Below are 16,722 nucleotides of genomic sequence, written 5' to 3'. Positions count from 1 at the left end.
AAAAAAAAAAAAAAAAAAAAAAAAAAAAAAAGGTTATATAAGAGAAATTCACTGTTTATCCTTAGCCTCCTGTTACCTTTTTCATGCTCACGCCTGTGCTACTTCAGCAGAGACCATTTCACTGTGGGACAGCCACAACGGGTAAAACTATCTCACGTTCCCACCAGTTTCCTTGATTCCAGTCTCCACATCGTGAGAGAATACAGCAGTTCCCACTTCTAAACAACCCCTTAGGGGAAGACAGTCCTCTTAGCTCCATGACAGCTTTCTCTTGTAGAATGGCTGTCAAGCAATGTATCACATAGATTTTTACTCCCAAAGTCAAACTTTTTATTTAAAAGTCAATTACCCATTAAGGTAGTATTTTATATTTTTTAAAAATTCTACAGTAACAGCTCACTAGTTCTGATACAAGGTTACTCTACATTTACTTGTGCATTTCAGACACAACTTAGAGAAAACAAGAGCATTCTGTTGATATACATGACCTCATGAGTTCTAGGGAATATTTATATACTCCAAAGTAACCCACAAGCATCTTAAATTCTTTTCTTCCTGAAGAAGTATTCCTGTGCTACTGAGGATGTCTTTGATTTCCTGCCTCAGCCTCCTGAGTAGGAACAATGTAAGTATGTACCACTGTGCCTCCTGAACACAAATTAATATTTTTACAGTGAGTTATTTGTCAAAATATTATTTGTGGATAGATTAAAATACATATTTCATCTTGTGGCCAGAAGTTATTTTTGTATTTGTTCTTATCAAACAGAAAAGACAGATGCTAAGATATTACCATGTCACCGAAAACATTAATTACATTAATTCTTTTTTGGAGGAAAGGGAGGAATATTTAGTGGAAAAAAAAAAAAAACATTAAAAAAACAGACAAGGTAGAACAAATCCTAAGGTAGTAAACTAAGCTCTATAAAACTAAGCAACAATATGAAATGCAAGCACATCACTTACGGATACAGCTGTGAAAGCTGCCGGGCTATCTCGTGAGCTGTTGGGTCTCTGTCTAAGGCATACAGGGCAATGTCTGGCTCCTTCTGGAGAATGGCTCTTGTGTGCCCTCCTGAACCAAATGTCATATCTAGAAAAACCTAGCAGACAGAAAGAAAATTATACTTAGCATGAACATAACTTATTCTTACAAGCTATCTTAATTTCCAAAAGTGCATAGTGATTTTCAGAGCTGAGAAAAAACAGAAAAATAGTATTTCCCCAGAGTTGAAATTTGCATATATGAAATCTCACTCAATTATGGGTTACCAATCTGGGAAAAAAAACTGATCAAAATATCAGTGAAATAATCAGTCACACAATCTGGCTAATGAAGACAAATTTCCATTTGTCCAGAAGGTCAAACTGGACACACTGCTCTGGGCTAGCTTTTTAATGTTTGAGTACCCCGCTGATACAATTCTTCCAAAAAGTTGTTTTCATTCGGAGATGGCTTAAAATTAGTGTGGCTCACTTTACCTCGTGTTCCTAAGTGCTTGACGGAAACATTGAATGTATTTTTGGGGGGAGAGTGAGAGAGGCAGATAGGAAGCGAGAAGGAGGGTGTAAGCGAAAAGGAGAGACAGGCAAAAAGAAAATGAAGGAGAATGAATGTCCCTAAAAATAAACAGTCACAGGACAAATCAAATACAACCTGGAAAATCAAACTTTAATAAATAAACCTAGCTAAAGCCTATGGTTTCTTAAGTCAAAATACTCACAGCCAACTCTAGGTTTGAAACTAAGTAACTACATAGCCTTGGAAAAATCACTTAATGTCACAAAATCCCACTGTGTTGAGATTCTCCAGTGTTTAACAAGAAAAATGAGATACCATGACCACCTGCCTAAATGGCAAGATAGCGTCATTTCACATATAAAACAAGACACTTTTCAGAGTGAAAGATTTATCCATAAAAACTCTGCCAGGAAAGCAGAATATCATGGATGTGAGAGCAGATCTCTGAACGCATGGGTCACTCCACACGCACCATACCGTTCACTTGATCTCAATTTACTTCTTGGCAACTTTATTTGGTCACACTGTAAAGAGAATGGTCAGAGCCGAAAACCAGACCAGGACACTGAGAAATGTGTGTGTACAAGTTAGTTGATTGGGACTGATTTGGAAGTCAAAATACTCTGCATGTTCCCCTAAAGTTTCGATGAACTTTACTAGTACTAACAAAATCAAAATTTATTAGTCTAATAATATTGAACACCGTATTGGCAACCTGTGTTTATCAGCTAGATTTAAAACTACTTCAACAGAGTTTTTTTAAATTCATGTATATATTGGACAAAAGAGCACGTTCTACAATGGATTTAAGTATTTCTTTTCCTCAAATATTACAGCTTATTTTTGGGACTGTGGTTACAAACACAGCACCATTACACTTTGACTCTGCGGTTCCTATTCACCAAGCCAAGTCCCATCCTCTGTCAAGTTCCCCTGCCACTGAAAGAAAATATGAAGGAATCTTCTCATTAAAATTGAGAAGAGGGTGGATGCAAAATAGAAAAGAGATGTAAGTGTGGTTAAAAAGGGACAAGCATTTCTTTGTAGCAAAGTTTCATATAGCTTCACCTTGCACTTCTAGTTGTATCAGCACAAAGGAAAACAGGGGGTGTCTACACATATTTTTTTACCGAGCAGTAACTAGATTTGCATACATACTTAAATCTCAGGATCCAATTATTTTCTCAGTTTATATACACATTAAATGCATGTATGAGCGGGAAAATTCATCTACCCCTTCCTACTTCAGTTTTCAAACCGCGAGTTCAGTATAACTTAAATAACTTTCCTCATGTAAAACCATAAACTACTTCCTTGTAATGGCACCAATACCAACTCTTACCACAACCCTGGGTTTAAATTAAGAATCTATCAAATACAACAATTTGCCTATGATTATCCTAGCCCAAGCCAAGCCAAAAAACTTCCAATCATTATCTTTAGAGAAAAATCTTCCTTATTAAAATATTCTGGAAATTGTGAGATGATGAGTATAATTTACATGATTGTTTTTTAACATGTCATGATTATGCCCTTGGAGATATGCTGACAATCAAGGAAGTTTCCACAGGAGAAAACCTACTGTTACCCGTCAGGTGCAACACAAAAGCAAGCTGTGGGAGACGTGGTCTGAGGAGAAGAGAAGTGAGCCTGCCCTGTGTCCTGTGTTAAGGATACCCAGAGCCAGCGACTTCCATTTTTAAATCCCTAATATGCATTGCTCGCAGTGACATCTGGGTCTCATGAGCCACCCTGTGCTACAACTAAAAATCTCAATTAGCTCTTCCCTCCTCCTGTGTGATAGAACACAATGCTATTTATTAATAGAAGATGGTGACAAAATAGGAGACCGATATAAATATAAATATAATAAATATAAATAAATTATATATAAATATAATATTTTTTGCTTAAGTGCCTAAGAACAAATATATCTGACTGTTTCAAAGAATTCTTTCTGTGGCTGTCATCTATACATTTATTTCAAATATTCACCTCAGGCAGTGAACATAAGTAGACTTCTTGCTTTGAAGCTACCATATACAACTTATCTTAAAATACCAAACTCACATTTGATAACTTAACTTACTCTGGTTATTTCACTTACTACTGTACACCCCTGATCAAATCATTTTAATTCTCCAAACTTTAATTACTTCACCTAACAGGAGAATAAAATGGACCCATTTCCCTCACAGAGACTTGTGAGGACTACCCTATCTCTCCATATCTACAGGCATGGAAACGAAGATCCCAGGAAGCGAGTGGGAGGCCGGCGTAGGGCTCTAGGCCTTGTGCCCCTCAGCACGCTTCTCTGTCTGCAGACTGCTCCGCGGCCTACCAAGCAGGAGTGTTCGCCCACCTGTGCAGACACCTGGGGGCACTACTTCCATTTCACAGAAGAGACAACTGAAGTGCACAGAGAGAATGCGATTGATCAAAGACATGTTACAAGTGAGGAGGAACGAACTCCAGGGCTCACTAACTTGCATGTCTGTGTTCTCTGGAAAGAAAAGTTGGATGGGATAAGAACGAATCACGGCAGAGGTGGCTCTGACACGCGTACGACCGTCCCGAGTTCACAGGCCAGCCGTCCTCTACTGAGATTCTTTCCAGTTTTGAAACCGTGTCGTTCCTAACCCACATCTCTCTCCCTCCTTCCTTGTCTCCTTCCTTTGCCACCACGCGTGCCAGGGTAGGTGTTGAGACGTTTGTTTCTCTCTCCTCCTATCCTCTGTCTTCTTTCAAGCAGGTGCCTAGGTACCCAAAGCTTTAGATGTTCCTCAAGAATTGTTGCATGGGGAAAGGCAAAAACATTTTGTTTCTCCTATCTTTTGAAGATCTCTATTTTCCTATGTGTTGGTAACAAAGCAAAGCTCAGAAAGAGAATGTTAGTAACCCTGGGTAGGCACTAGCGTTAAGGAAAGGGGAGAGATTTCTCTGACGTTAGTTATAAAGGATGGCAGACAGACCAAATGTAGGAAGGTGCAGGGCCGCGGAAGGAACTGACACTAAGATGCACAGCACCTCACCAGACGGTGCCCTGGAGCAGGGTGGGCCTCACTCACACGACTTCCGGGACTGCTGGCGAACGCCTGTCTCTCTGTGGCACAGAAGCAGCAGCACTTTGGGGTGCACAGGTTAGGCACAAGGCAGCTCAGGGCAAACCAGGCATGGCAGGAGCGAGGGCCAGGACGTGGGGACTCCGCACACCAGCAGTGGTGCAGGGCTGGAGTGCAGAGGAGGACTGGGTTGGCAATTCTCAGCACAGAGGCTGTGTCCAGAATGAGAATGAGAATGACTTAAAGACAAAAATCAACTTTCCCTCCAACCTCACGTGGTAGCATGAGTCCACAGCATGGGTGCTCGGCACATATTCAGTGACGTGAAAAGGGCGCTCAAGCCTCCCCAGGAAACGACGGGAAGGCGGCACTGCTCATTTGTATGTCCGTCTAGAGACACTTGTCGACATAGGACTACGTACTCTACATCAGATAGCCATGATTCAGCTCAAAATAAACCACTTCTAAGGGCCATTTGACATCGGTATATTCCAACACTACCAACTGATTATTTCATGAATAGGACTCTTCTAGAATGTTCGTAATGATTTATAATTAATCATATGATTTAACTCTAAAATACCATGTTTTTATTTGCCACTGGCCCCTGTATATTTAAAATGAGAAAATGAGCATTTCACATTCTAGGCTAGCTGTTTTTAAACAAATACAACGAAATGCCATTTTATCCCCATAGTCTCCTACCAAATATCACAGGAATGAGTAGGTTCTACCTACTTTCTTCACAATGAGTCAACAGCTGAACTATAGCTGTGACTCTGACATTGATGGGGACAAAGGCATAATCTCAGTGCTGTAAAGGACAGGACCGACTATTCCAGGTTCTTGCATAACTGGAGGAGACCAAGGCCTGGCCAGGTAAAGTGGTAGGTCGCTGTGGGCAGGCCAGTACTAAATCACTGGTCCCATCACACTCCCCCACTGAAACTGCACAGTCACACTGAAATGAAAGCAAGCGTTCTTTGAAAACACTTTTCCTTTCTTAATCTGGAGATAGACACCTAAGAGCTTTGCTCCTGAAGCCTGCATCCACTTAAAATGGGCCACTGTTTCACCGTCCTATCTTCTAACCAGCCTTGATGAAGGTAAGTCTGTTAATGAAACCCCAAAGAAGAACGCCGGCTTTGCACAGGGCCTGGCCTAAACGCCGCCTCCTTGTCTCTGACACTTGCTCACGAAGACGGACGTACTGACAAGTTACAGTTTTCAAACGGACTCCGCAAGTGAGAAAACAACAACAAAATAAAATGAAAAATGAAAAACTGTAGTCCTGCATGAAGAGGTAGCACTCACAGGAGTAACTCAGGGCAATCCCTTTATTCTCTACACCGCCCCATCTTTCCAGAGCATGCCTAAGCCCTACACTCCGCACCTCTGGATCCAACCTCGAGATGCGTCTCTGGCGATGGGCTCTGACAGAAATCAAGGCAGCTGCCCAACATCCTTGCGCACAGACTAGAAAATCAGAGAATTTATTTTTTCAACCCAACAGTTCTAATCACCGAAATTTTCACGCTGGAAAAACATTGTTAAAATTGGACATGAAAATGCTTTTAGCCATAAACAGTACGAGGGCAGATCTTCCCATTTCATTTTTCTAATGTTGATTAGTCATTTCCAATCTGTGCAAGATTTTTAATAGTAAGTTCCCATCTGAATTTGGAAACAATATGGCCTGATTTCACTTTAAAATTTCTCCCCATGAATATTTTCTTTTCTGTCAATTGCTAATTTTGAATTTTTAGAATTAAACTGCATTTAATACATTTTTATAGTTAAACTTCACCTATTTGCAAGCAATTCCATTTTAAAGTAGTGAACTACACCAAGTATATAGTTGACTATCTGAATTTTTTCAGTAGTTAAATAAACATTCATGGCATTAATTAACCTGTATATTGTTGAATGTTCAGTTTAGATAAGGTGATAGAAAGTAATACAAAGATATTACATATGGGCCGTCCAGTCTGGTGTGAGAATTCTGATATGCATAAGAATAACTGTAACACTAGTAAAATGAAATCTACCATGTAAAAAAGGTTCACATAACGTTCTGCAAGAAGTAAAAGTACTGGCATTCATTCAACTAAGTAGGAAAGTGGACTGACTTGGAGAAGGTTACACTGAACTGGGCTCCAAAGGTTGTATAGAATTCAGAGTTCACTTTACCTTCTCAAGCACCCATATTCTCCAAATCCAGTTGATTGAAAAGTCTTGATTTTATGGTGTAATATCTTGACTTCTTCCACGTCCATTTTTCATCTTGATCACCACATTCATATGTTTCATTATTGTAATAAGTTTGTAACTGCTATTACACCTCTAACCTCACATCCAACTGTCCTTGCTACACTGCTACCAGGATATTCTAGAAGTAAAATCTCTGCACCTGCCATCTACTCCCATTTAAACCCCCTCAATGGCTCTCCAAAGTTATGACAGTCCAAATGTCTAGCCATAATGGGTGAGATTCATCTTCCGACCCCTGCACTTCTTTGAACATCCTCTTGTCCTACTCTCAAATTTTACCACATATTTTTGAGCCATGAAGCTGTCAAGCACACTGAGCCATCTGATGATTTCAAACTCCTTTTGCTACAGTCCATCTATTTCCACTTTTATTCTCAAGCAATTATGAGAGTCCTAATATGCCCATATCATGTGGAAATACAACAGTGGGTCAAAATAAACACGGTCCTAGTGCTCACAGTTTTCCATCCGGAGGTCTTCACATCCTCAATGTACTGTTCCTTTTTGCTAGAAGACCTCCAGACTCAGCTGGCAGCAGGAACGAAAACTGTGACAATGAAATGATGGAAATTACATTCACTGGACGGTTATTGTATGTCAAGTATCATGCTAGATATGTTCTCTGCATGAACATATTCCTTCACTGCCTTCTTCATGGGCATAAAAACACACACGATAGAGTAATTCCAAAGCTGCACGCTGCGGTAAGGTCCTGTTATCAGCATTGTTTTACAGGCGAGGGAAGGGAGGACTGGACAGGGCGAAGCAAAATTCTGAGCACAGCCAGTGAATGGCAGAGGCACATCTCAGCAACAACTCCATCTCTGGAACTTGTACTGCCATCTCCTTCTCTTCTTTATAAAGGTAAGCTAGGCTAATTTGATGCTGTGGGCTGAGAAATGAGAGAAGTAAATGATCAGGAAGCATGCTATACGGGTAACACGGGAGATAAGAGAACCCTTTCATTATTCAGCCCCTCTGTTTCCGCAGTCGCTGCACCACACACGTCCAAACGCTGGTCTCACTTCGTTCGTACTGTACAGCAGTCTGACAGGGAGAGGTGCTTTACAAAGTCCCACCTCACCGATAATTGTACCGGAGCAGCTCACCTCAGACAGGCTGAACTGGTAGTGACTGGAGGCAGAGCAGGAACACGAGGAGCATCTCCTCCTTCCTCCCAGACCTCCGCCTCCCCTGCCTCCTCTCAGTGAGCTGTCGGAGAGGCCAGGGGCCTCAAGAAAGGCACGACTGCAAGTTTCCCTAACAGACTGAGTTGACGTAGTGTATTCTCGGGTATCAAGAGCACTCTTCCAGCTTGGGGGTTCTCAAACGCAGAGCACGCACAGCTCGTGGAGGAGCCTGGCGGCACAGCGGTGTGGCCACAGCGCGGCAGGGCGCGCCTGCGCACGCGGGACACAGGGACACCTCCCACCGAGCCGCTCCTGACCGCCAGCATCTTTCCTCCTTGCTCCTGTGCTTCTGCTTCCTGCAAGGCACATACTAACTTTTCAAAGCTGAAACTTAGTCCCCATCACCAAAGTAGGAAAAGCAGCACAACGTCTTAGCCGCTAAGAAAGGAAATAAAAAACTATGAGAAAAAACATACTGTAGAAAAACATTGTAGCCCTGAGGATTGAAGCCAGGGCCTTCTGCATATGAGGTGAACGCTCTGCCACCGAGCAACATCTCTAGCCCTTTTATCAACGTTTATTCTGAGAGACGTCACTAAACTGCCCACACTTGTGACCCTCCTGCCTCAGCCTCCAAGTGGCTGAGTTTACAGGTATTCACCGACATTCCCAGTGGTACACACATTCTGATGGAGAAAAACAACGTGTAATAATTTCATGTCATAACAGAACAATTTTTTTGTAGTAAACTTGAAATAAGTGATGGGTACTGCTGGGTAGAGATTTGTGGAGGAATAATTTAAAAAACTGAATTCTACAAATGTAATTGGGCAAGCATCTATAGTGGGATCAAGAAGCTTCATTGCCAATAAGACTTAGGAAACATTAAGTTCTGATTATAATTTTAGAAGTTTATCATAACAAAAATCTTGATTATATATTATATATATATATATATCATATTACTTGCTTTATATATACAGCTGATATGACGCAGCCTTTGGGAATACTGTGGCCCAAATAGAGCCAACGTGACATGCATTTCCCAAGAACAACACATGAGAGCCCTGGGGCATAAGTGGTAAGAAATGACCTGGTCCAACAAGGTTTTCTAGTCATTCTGACTAATGTGTATATGTGTGTGTGTATAAAAATCTCTATTAAGCCAGGCACGGTGCTGCATGCCTGTAATCTCATCACTCTGGGAGGCTGAGGCAGGAGCTGATCACAAATTCAAGCCTAGTGTGGGCAACTGAACAACTCAGAAAGAGTCTATGTGAAAAAATAAATAAAAAGGGTTGTAGATGGAGCTTGTGCAAAGGCCCTGGGTTCGATTCCCAGTTGGTATCACTACAAAGAGTCATTTGTTTGATAATGTCACTGCGATGTTTGCAGCTGCTAAGGCAATTGACTGTCCTATCATCGTGTGGCAAACCAATCACCCATGATTTGTCTTGGGCTTTGCCTATATTTCCTGTCTAATATGTTGACAAGTAGACATTTGTCACATTGATGGATCTGTACAACTGAAATAAATTAGAACCTTAAACTGTGAATACAGAAGGCCAACCTTAGAGTCAGCTAACAACCCCAACACTTCTCCCACCAAGCGCCTTGATTATTGCCTTGTCAAGCTCTCTTGAGTATCTGCTTGCTAAGCACTTACTTTGTTTTATTTGTAACTATTACATGGTGTTATGTAAAAGGAAAACTCAAAAGAACATAAAAGCGATAACACAAACAAAACAGTCAATGCAGTAAGTTGATCTGTTTGCATTTTATCAAGAGTATTGGTGTCACTCGGATGACTCACTCTGCCTCAATTCTGCAAACATTTCATCTTGTAGCTTGCACTGTATCCTACTCACAAAAGAAATCTTTACTTGTCATAGCAAAATTTATATCTTTCTCTTAAAGTATGCTCTCCAATTATATTAAATTAAATTATTGGAATATTCATTCTCCTTTGTGATGAGCAGCTTTCACATTTTTCAGTAGCACAGGATGAATTTCAATCACTAGTCCCAAGTTATCTACAACAGAACAGAGCACAGAGAACCATAGCATTAATGTGTACAGCTAAAAACCCTGGTCTCCATAGGCTTGCTTTCACGGAGAACTTTGCTCGGAACAATGTCAATCTGCTAGGAACACTTTTAAATAAGAAAAATAATTGGGTTTTTCATCTATTTCATTGAGAAAAGTCATATAACATTCCGGATAAACTTCCATAAGCACTGAAATTGTTAGGTATATTGTCTTAAGAATTATTAAATATATAGACTGCTTACAGCATTTTTAAAAATGTGAAAATAGTTCAATACTGAGCTCTTTAATCAATGTGTTCTGCAAATGCTCTTCTCAAAAAATTCCGGCATGAGTCATTTTACTGATGTCAATTTCAACATGCTTCTAATATTAAATTCTTGTAAGTACAATTAAAAGAAAGGTAGTAATTTTCTATTACTTGGCCTCCAAATAACATCAATTTCACGCGGATCACTGCAGACCAATATATTTTACCGCTAGCGCCCAATCCAGCGGCGCATGAACGCACACATCAGATGCGCAAGTGGCAGGACAGATGATGAGGAGCTTCCACAGTCTTCAACACGTTTATGCACGCGATTCAGGTTATATTACTTTGAGATTCAGAATAGCAAATAATGCAACATCAGAAAATCCTTGCATGGAATAGATGCCAGAAAATAAAGTATAGGAAGTGAAAAACTTTGGGACAAAATAAGAATGCGTTTTGTAAAATAATTCAAAACAATAAGAAGAAGTAGATGTAATAAAATATCTACTTTTAGAGTAAACTGCTTTTGTGACTTAGAAATATTACATGAAAGATACATATGAAAGTAGCATGATATAAGAGAAAAGAACTGAAGATCAAAATGTCCAGTTCCTCATCTAGAATCTATTGAATCTACTGCTTAATAAAAGACAAGTTTCTTGACTTCCCTGAAACTAAAATACCTCATGCACAAACAGGGATAAATATACATTCTATCCTAGTCCACTGTTATCCAGTTATTGGGCTATACAAATAAGAAAATATAACGAAGGAGATTTGAAAAAAGTATAAATTCCCTTATGTAATTAACACTATTAGTAAAATGTGTTTTATCCATGAGAATAATTATTCAAAAAAGGCCTAAATTTCATAAACATATATATGAATCCAAAAGTAATTCAGCATACAAGAAAATGGCACTTCATGGCTTCTAACATTCAAACAGAAACTTTTGTCAGTAGACAACTTTTTAAAGGAAACTCAAAAATACAACATTGACAGTATCAGAAATTTAAAAGAATTTCATTCTCTGAGCTCAGACCTAGGTCATAGCAAATTAGCTAAATGCACTAAGATCTGAATTCCTTAAATACAGACTTACTGGGCTATCTCCCTCTGGAAAATGATGAGGAAAATGCAAACCACCCAGGCCAGGCAATGGATTTGTTCCTTCTGGGGTGAAACCAGCATGAAACGAGCAAACTGTGGGCTCTGGCATGGGCTGTACCTGACATTATACAACTACTCCTGTGTGAAAACAGAATCTGGTGGTCCCTGACCCGCAGATGCCTGATGCTTTCATCCCAGCAATGTGTAAGTGACTGACTGAAAAAAACCGGTACCACAGAAGTGAGGTTCTTGCTGTGACTATACCTGATCATGTGGTTCAAAAGCCACTGGAACCAGTTTGCACAGAGTTTGGGAAATTTGGAGAACCAGGCTGGAGAAAGCTGAGAAGACTGTAAGCAGAGCCAGACGGGTGTTCCTCGTCTTGACACAGGGGAGGAATGCTGACTAGAATGTGAAGAGTAAACACCAGACTCAGGAGATCTCCATTGGGAAGGAAGAGTCTATTGGGAAACGGACTCTAGGGGTACATTACAAACTGGCAAAAATTTGTCTATGTTTTTCCCATGTCCTGACACTTTGTGTGAGGCTGAGCCTAAGGACAGCAGATGAATTGATTTGGTGGAAGAAACTTCAAGGCAGCCCAACACTCAGGATGTGGTATGAGTACTGCTAGCTATATTTAGCCAGACATATAGTAAGAATCAGGATGAAAATGCAGAGCAGAAATTTTTGAAAAACAAATTCTGGCCCAAAAAGAACCACATGTAAGTTAAGATCAAAGGAGGTGTGCTTGCTGAAGAAATTAGTGCCATTAAAAAGAAACCAAGTGCTTTCTACAGGAACATGATGCCTTTAGGGAGTCTCAGAAATCAGCAAGATCCCACTTGTCAAAATCTCTAGGCTGCAAAAGTGTCAATTTTTTATTTGAAACATTGCTTCTCAAGAAGGGCTGAGAAAGGTCTTTGGGGGATTTGGTTCCCTGGAATTTGTTTCTCTTCACTATGCTCATCTGTCCAGGCACTCAAGAGACTGCTTACAGCCATGGTCGAAGGGGGCAGCAGACCTTGGTGTTGTCTACTTGATAATGATATTACTGGCCTGCAGAATCTATGAGTTGTGGGATCACGGGGGTTTCTACTCAGATTTCAGAGGAAAGGCTGAGGGGCCAGGCAAGTAGCTCCCAAAAGGGCAGTGCACGATGCTCTGGGAATGAAGCCAGAGGTCAAATGGAGACCTAAGTCAGAGATGCCAGGAACATGGAAGGCCTGGCGAGGAAAGCTGTAGGCTGTGCATGAAGCCAGCCTGAGAAAGAGGCCATGTAGTGTGCAACGAGCAAAGCTTTAGCAATAAAGCCACCCAGCCACTCTGGAACTCACATTTCATCACTGTGTCCCAAGGACACAGGGCTTAATATGCCTCCTGCTGGAAAGTGGTATTGTTTTGGTACAATCATTTTCTGTTCCCCATTCTTCCCTTTTAAAATAAGTATGTTAACCTTGAGCCAATGTATCTTAGAATAATGTGATTTTTCTATTGTCTATTTTCCTTTTTTACTTTTACAAAGGTTCACAGCTAAGAGTTTGCCTTGAGTCTTACAGAGACTTAGACTTGGAATTTTGAAAAATGCTGCAACTGTTGAAACTCTTGGGAAGAGATTATTGTGTTTTTGTTATGTGTGGAATAGTTGTATAATGTTAGGTAAAATTATGACCTTATATTTGATTGGAGTTTAAATACTGGTTTAAGAAGATATGTTTAGGTGTCAAGTTGACAAGAGGTAAAATGTAGTGGTTAAGCCTAACTGTGTAAATTGGCTTGGGAGCCATGAGGGGCTTAGTAAACCGTATCTCCAGGTGAGTCACAGAGGTTTAACTTTGTGCACTACATATGGTTCCTGGCCACTTCCTCTCTTGTGCTGTTCCCCTGCTCTGCTTCCTGGCCATCATAAACTAAGCATGGTTGCTCTGCCATAGCCCTCGACCATGATGTTTCTATCTTGGAGCTAGATGACCATGAAATGAACCCTCTGAAACCATGAGCCAAAGTAAACCTCTCCTCCTTTCAACTGTGGGTGTCAGGTACTGTGTCTTAGCAAAGGGAAAGCTGACTAAGGAAATATCCCAGTCATTCACAGATACATGACTGTAATTAGTGTAAAAGCTAGCACTTCTTAGAGACTAAAAGCCTAGTACATTAAGTAGAAGCAGGTATAAAAAAACAAAACATTAAAGTAGTAAGACCTTACAAATGTTAAAAGGATAATGAGAAAATATCATGCAGAACTGTATGTCTATAAAGTCAACATCTTAGTTGAAATGGACAAATTCCATTAAAAAATACAAATTATCAAAATTCACTTGAAGAAGAAAAAGACAGGAAAGATTTTTTTTTCAGTGTTGGCATTATTGATATTGTGGGCCAGATTTTTTTATAAGAGCTGTTCTTGAATTATAGGGTACCTGGCAGCTGTAGTGGTCAACTTATAACCCCCAGCTGAACTGAGTAGTCAACTTATAACTGGTGGTCAACTTATAACCCCCAGCTGAACTGAGTAAGCGAGGTGCTGGGTGTGGGAGGCCCACCTGGGGATTGTTGCCAGCAGTATAAGAGGCAGAACTGGAGAAAGTGAGAGAGGCTGTTGGGAGCAGAAAAAGGTTGTTGGGAGCTGGTAGAAGCTGTAAGGATTCATTGGTTGTTTGGGAGGAGCTTGTCATGCTGGCTTTCCTGATGATCTTGGCTGTTTTCATCCTCCAAGGAGCTCAGGGCCTTGTTGGCACTGAGAATAGCTTCAGTTCACTTTGAGGGAGGTCTGGTCCTCACTTTGAGCATTGCTCCCTGGATCCAAAGGGGAAGATGGTGCACTGCCGGCCTCCAGGAAAAGCTTGCTGCGTTGGTTTCCCTGATGGGAACTCGGCCATCCTGATCATTGGAGGAGCTCGGGACCTCACTGTTGCCGAGGATGGCTGTGGTACCTTTCGGGTGAGCTCTGGTTCTTCTGAGTGTTGCTTCCTGGCTCCAGTGCAGATCTCTCAGCCTGCTAGCACAGACCCTTTATCCTGCTGGCACAGACTTCCAAGATTCTACCACTGACCTGTGGGCCTTTGCAGGGCAGATCCATGAAAGAAGCCTGCATGAGATGTTGTTATGGGCTCTAGGCCTTCATCAGCTAGACTCATGCAGGACATTTCTGTGGGATCTAGGCCCTCAGCTATTTTCCTTGGTCTTGGTGTGTGGACAGATTTTCTGCACTCTCTTGTGTATCATTCTTCGGGTGACTATTACAAATAATCATATAAAATGTGTCCTGTATTATATATTGTTTCACCAACATTAACCCCCAAACCATGACAGCAGCACTCCCAGCCTCAATGCCCAAACACCACTGGGAACCCCTCCTTCTAGTGACAAGTAAGAATATTTTCTGGCATTGCAAACATCCTCTGAGGGTGCAATACCAGCCCCAGTGAAAATTCCTGACATAACCTGAAAAGTGCTGCCTATTAACTAAATGAATTTGCAGTTCAGACTCATCTAAAAAAGTCCAGGCCCTGATACTCTCTGTGGTAAACTGTACCTAACATTTAAAGAAGAAATAGAACCAAGTCTATAACATATCTTCCAGAAAATACTAAAGGAATTCATAGCTCTCAATTCATTCTCTAAGATCAGCATTATGTTCATACACAAATAACAACATTATAAGAAAAGTACAGATCAATAAGTTTTATGAACATGGACATAAAAATCTTCAATAAAATATAAGCAAATAAAATCCATTAATATGTAAAAAGAACAACAGATTACTACCAAGTGAGGCTGATCCCAGGAATGTAAAGCAGGCTCTACATTCACAAATCATCAACTTCTAATTTTGGAATGCTGCTGTAAAAAGACAATTCACCACATAAATATCCCAAATTTTTTACTTAAGCTAATTTGTGTTATTCCAGAGTGCATTATCGTTGTTGTCAAACAGTAACATTTATGCTTTCATGAAGCAGAGTAACAAGCATTATGTAATATAGTCTTAAGAGAAAAGACCATAGGATAGAAAATACTCAGTCTTGAAAAGACAGGCAAATAACCACAGAAAAAAACTTTAGCTGCTTATGTTTCATGTAAAATATTATAACCGAAATAATTCTGAGATAATCTGCTTAATCATTATGAAAAAGGCTTTAAAATAAACAGTTGAGTCTACCAAGTAGAGGTTAGCAGTAAACTAATGAAAAAATTATAGATATTACAACATAAGCTTTAATTAGAATAAACTCATTCTTGGTAGAGGGAGGGAAATAATCAGAAATAACCAGTACTTTCCTTAACTAGTTCAGATATTTTATATCAGAACACAACCCTAAGCTCCTTTCTAAAAGTTTTTACTATAGGCTTGAAAATAAGTTAACTTTGCCTCTCAGGAATTTATCAAGTCTCAGATATGTAATTTTGGTTATTTCTTAAAATATTTCCAGGCAAAAAGTACTTCATAATATATTACCATTTGCTTGTTACATTTAGAGTTCATAATTAATAATCGGAATACTATTCATGAAATCTGATATTTACTACAAAGCTACAGTCATGTAGTATTTTTATTTAGAAAACTTACTTTAGGTTTAAAAGAGACCATTAGTCATTACTGCTATACATACTGAAGAAACTTATGTTTAGGATGGTACAGTCTTTGAAAGATAAACTTCTTTAGTTTACACCAAGCACAAATAACATTCAGATCTTTCCTTTGAATCTCTTCAAAGTACTATCTCAGGATTTTTGTAACCCTTCCAACATTAGTTAACTATCAAAGTCTCAAGAATACCTTGTTTTGAAATTCTAGATTGTTTTTGTATTGTTTAGTTTTTGTCTTAGTTGTGTTATTTTGTTTTCTTTTCTCTTTAAAATAAAGAAAGAATACCCCTTGGGCTGTGGGTGGAGCTAAATGTGAGAGTTTTTGCCCAGCACACTCAAATCTAAGGCAACAATCTCACTATCCTATACCCTGAGAAAAAAAGAATTTCCCACAAAGAATAAAAACTAAAAGAAAAAAGAAAAAGCATTTTCAACTGCCCTGACTCTAAACCAAAGACATTGTAAGAAGAGAAAGCTTTTACAAACTTCAATTTATATATAGTACATGTTTTTAAAACTGAAATTTTAAGTGAAAGTATTATCACTGTTATTAAAATCTACAGACAAGTACAAATACATTTATTTGGTTTCATTTCAAAAACTAATTTATAACTTCATGAATAACTTTAAAATATAAACCTCACAAGGCTCATCACATGAGAGAAGCCCCACATGCCTCATGGAGATACAGAGCATCTCTCTGCTGTTCACTGTTGGTAGTGTCAGTTATATCTATTA

At 39.7% G+C, this 16,722-nt stretch overlaps 1 protein-coding gene across 1 annotated transcript in view; it reads right to left on the bottom strand.

Moving 5' to 3' along the window:
- Mettl15 (methyltransferase like 15) overlaps positions 1–16,722 on the bottom strand; it is a 150,785-nt gene that overhangs the window by 79,864 nt on the left and 54,199 nt on the right. The window contains exon 3 of the mRNA XM_005401758.2: positions 967–1,103. Coding sequence (XP_005401815.1) covers positions 967–1,103 — 137 coding nt within the window. The remainder of the gene's footprint in view (positions 1–966; positions 1,104–16,722) is intronic.

The sequence above is a fragment of the Chinchilla lanigera genome, unplaced genomic scaffold (assembly GCF_000276665.1).
Source record: "Chinchilla lanigera isolate Chin_1 unplaced genomic scaffold, ChiLan1.0 scaffold00075, whole genome shotgun sequence".
NCBI classification, from domain to species: domain Eukaryota; kingdom Metazoa; phylum Chordata; class Mammalia; order Rodentia; family Chinchillidae; genus Chinchilla; species Chinchilla lanigera.
Note: the sequence above shows the minus strand (reverse complement) of the source record. Positions and strands in the feature narration are given on the sequence as shown.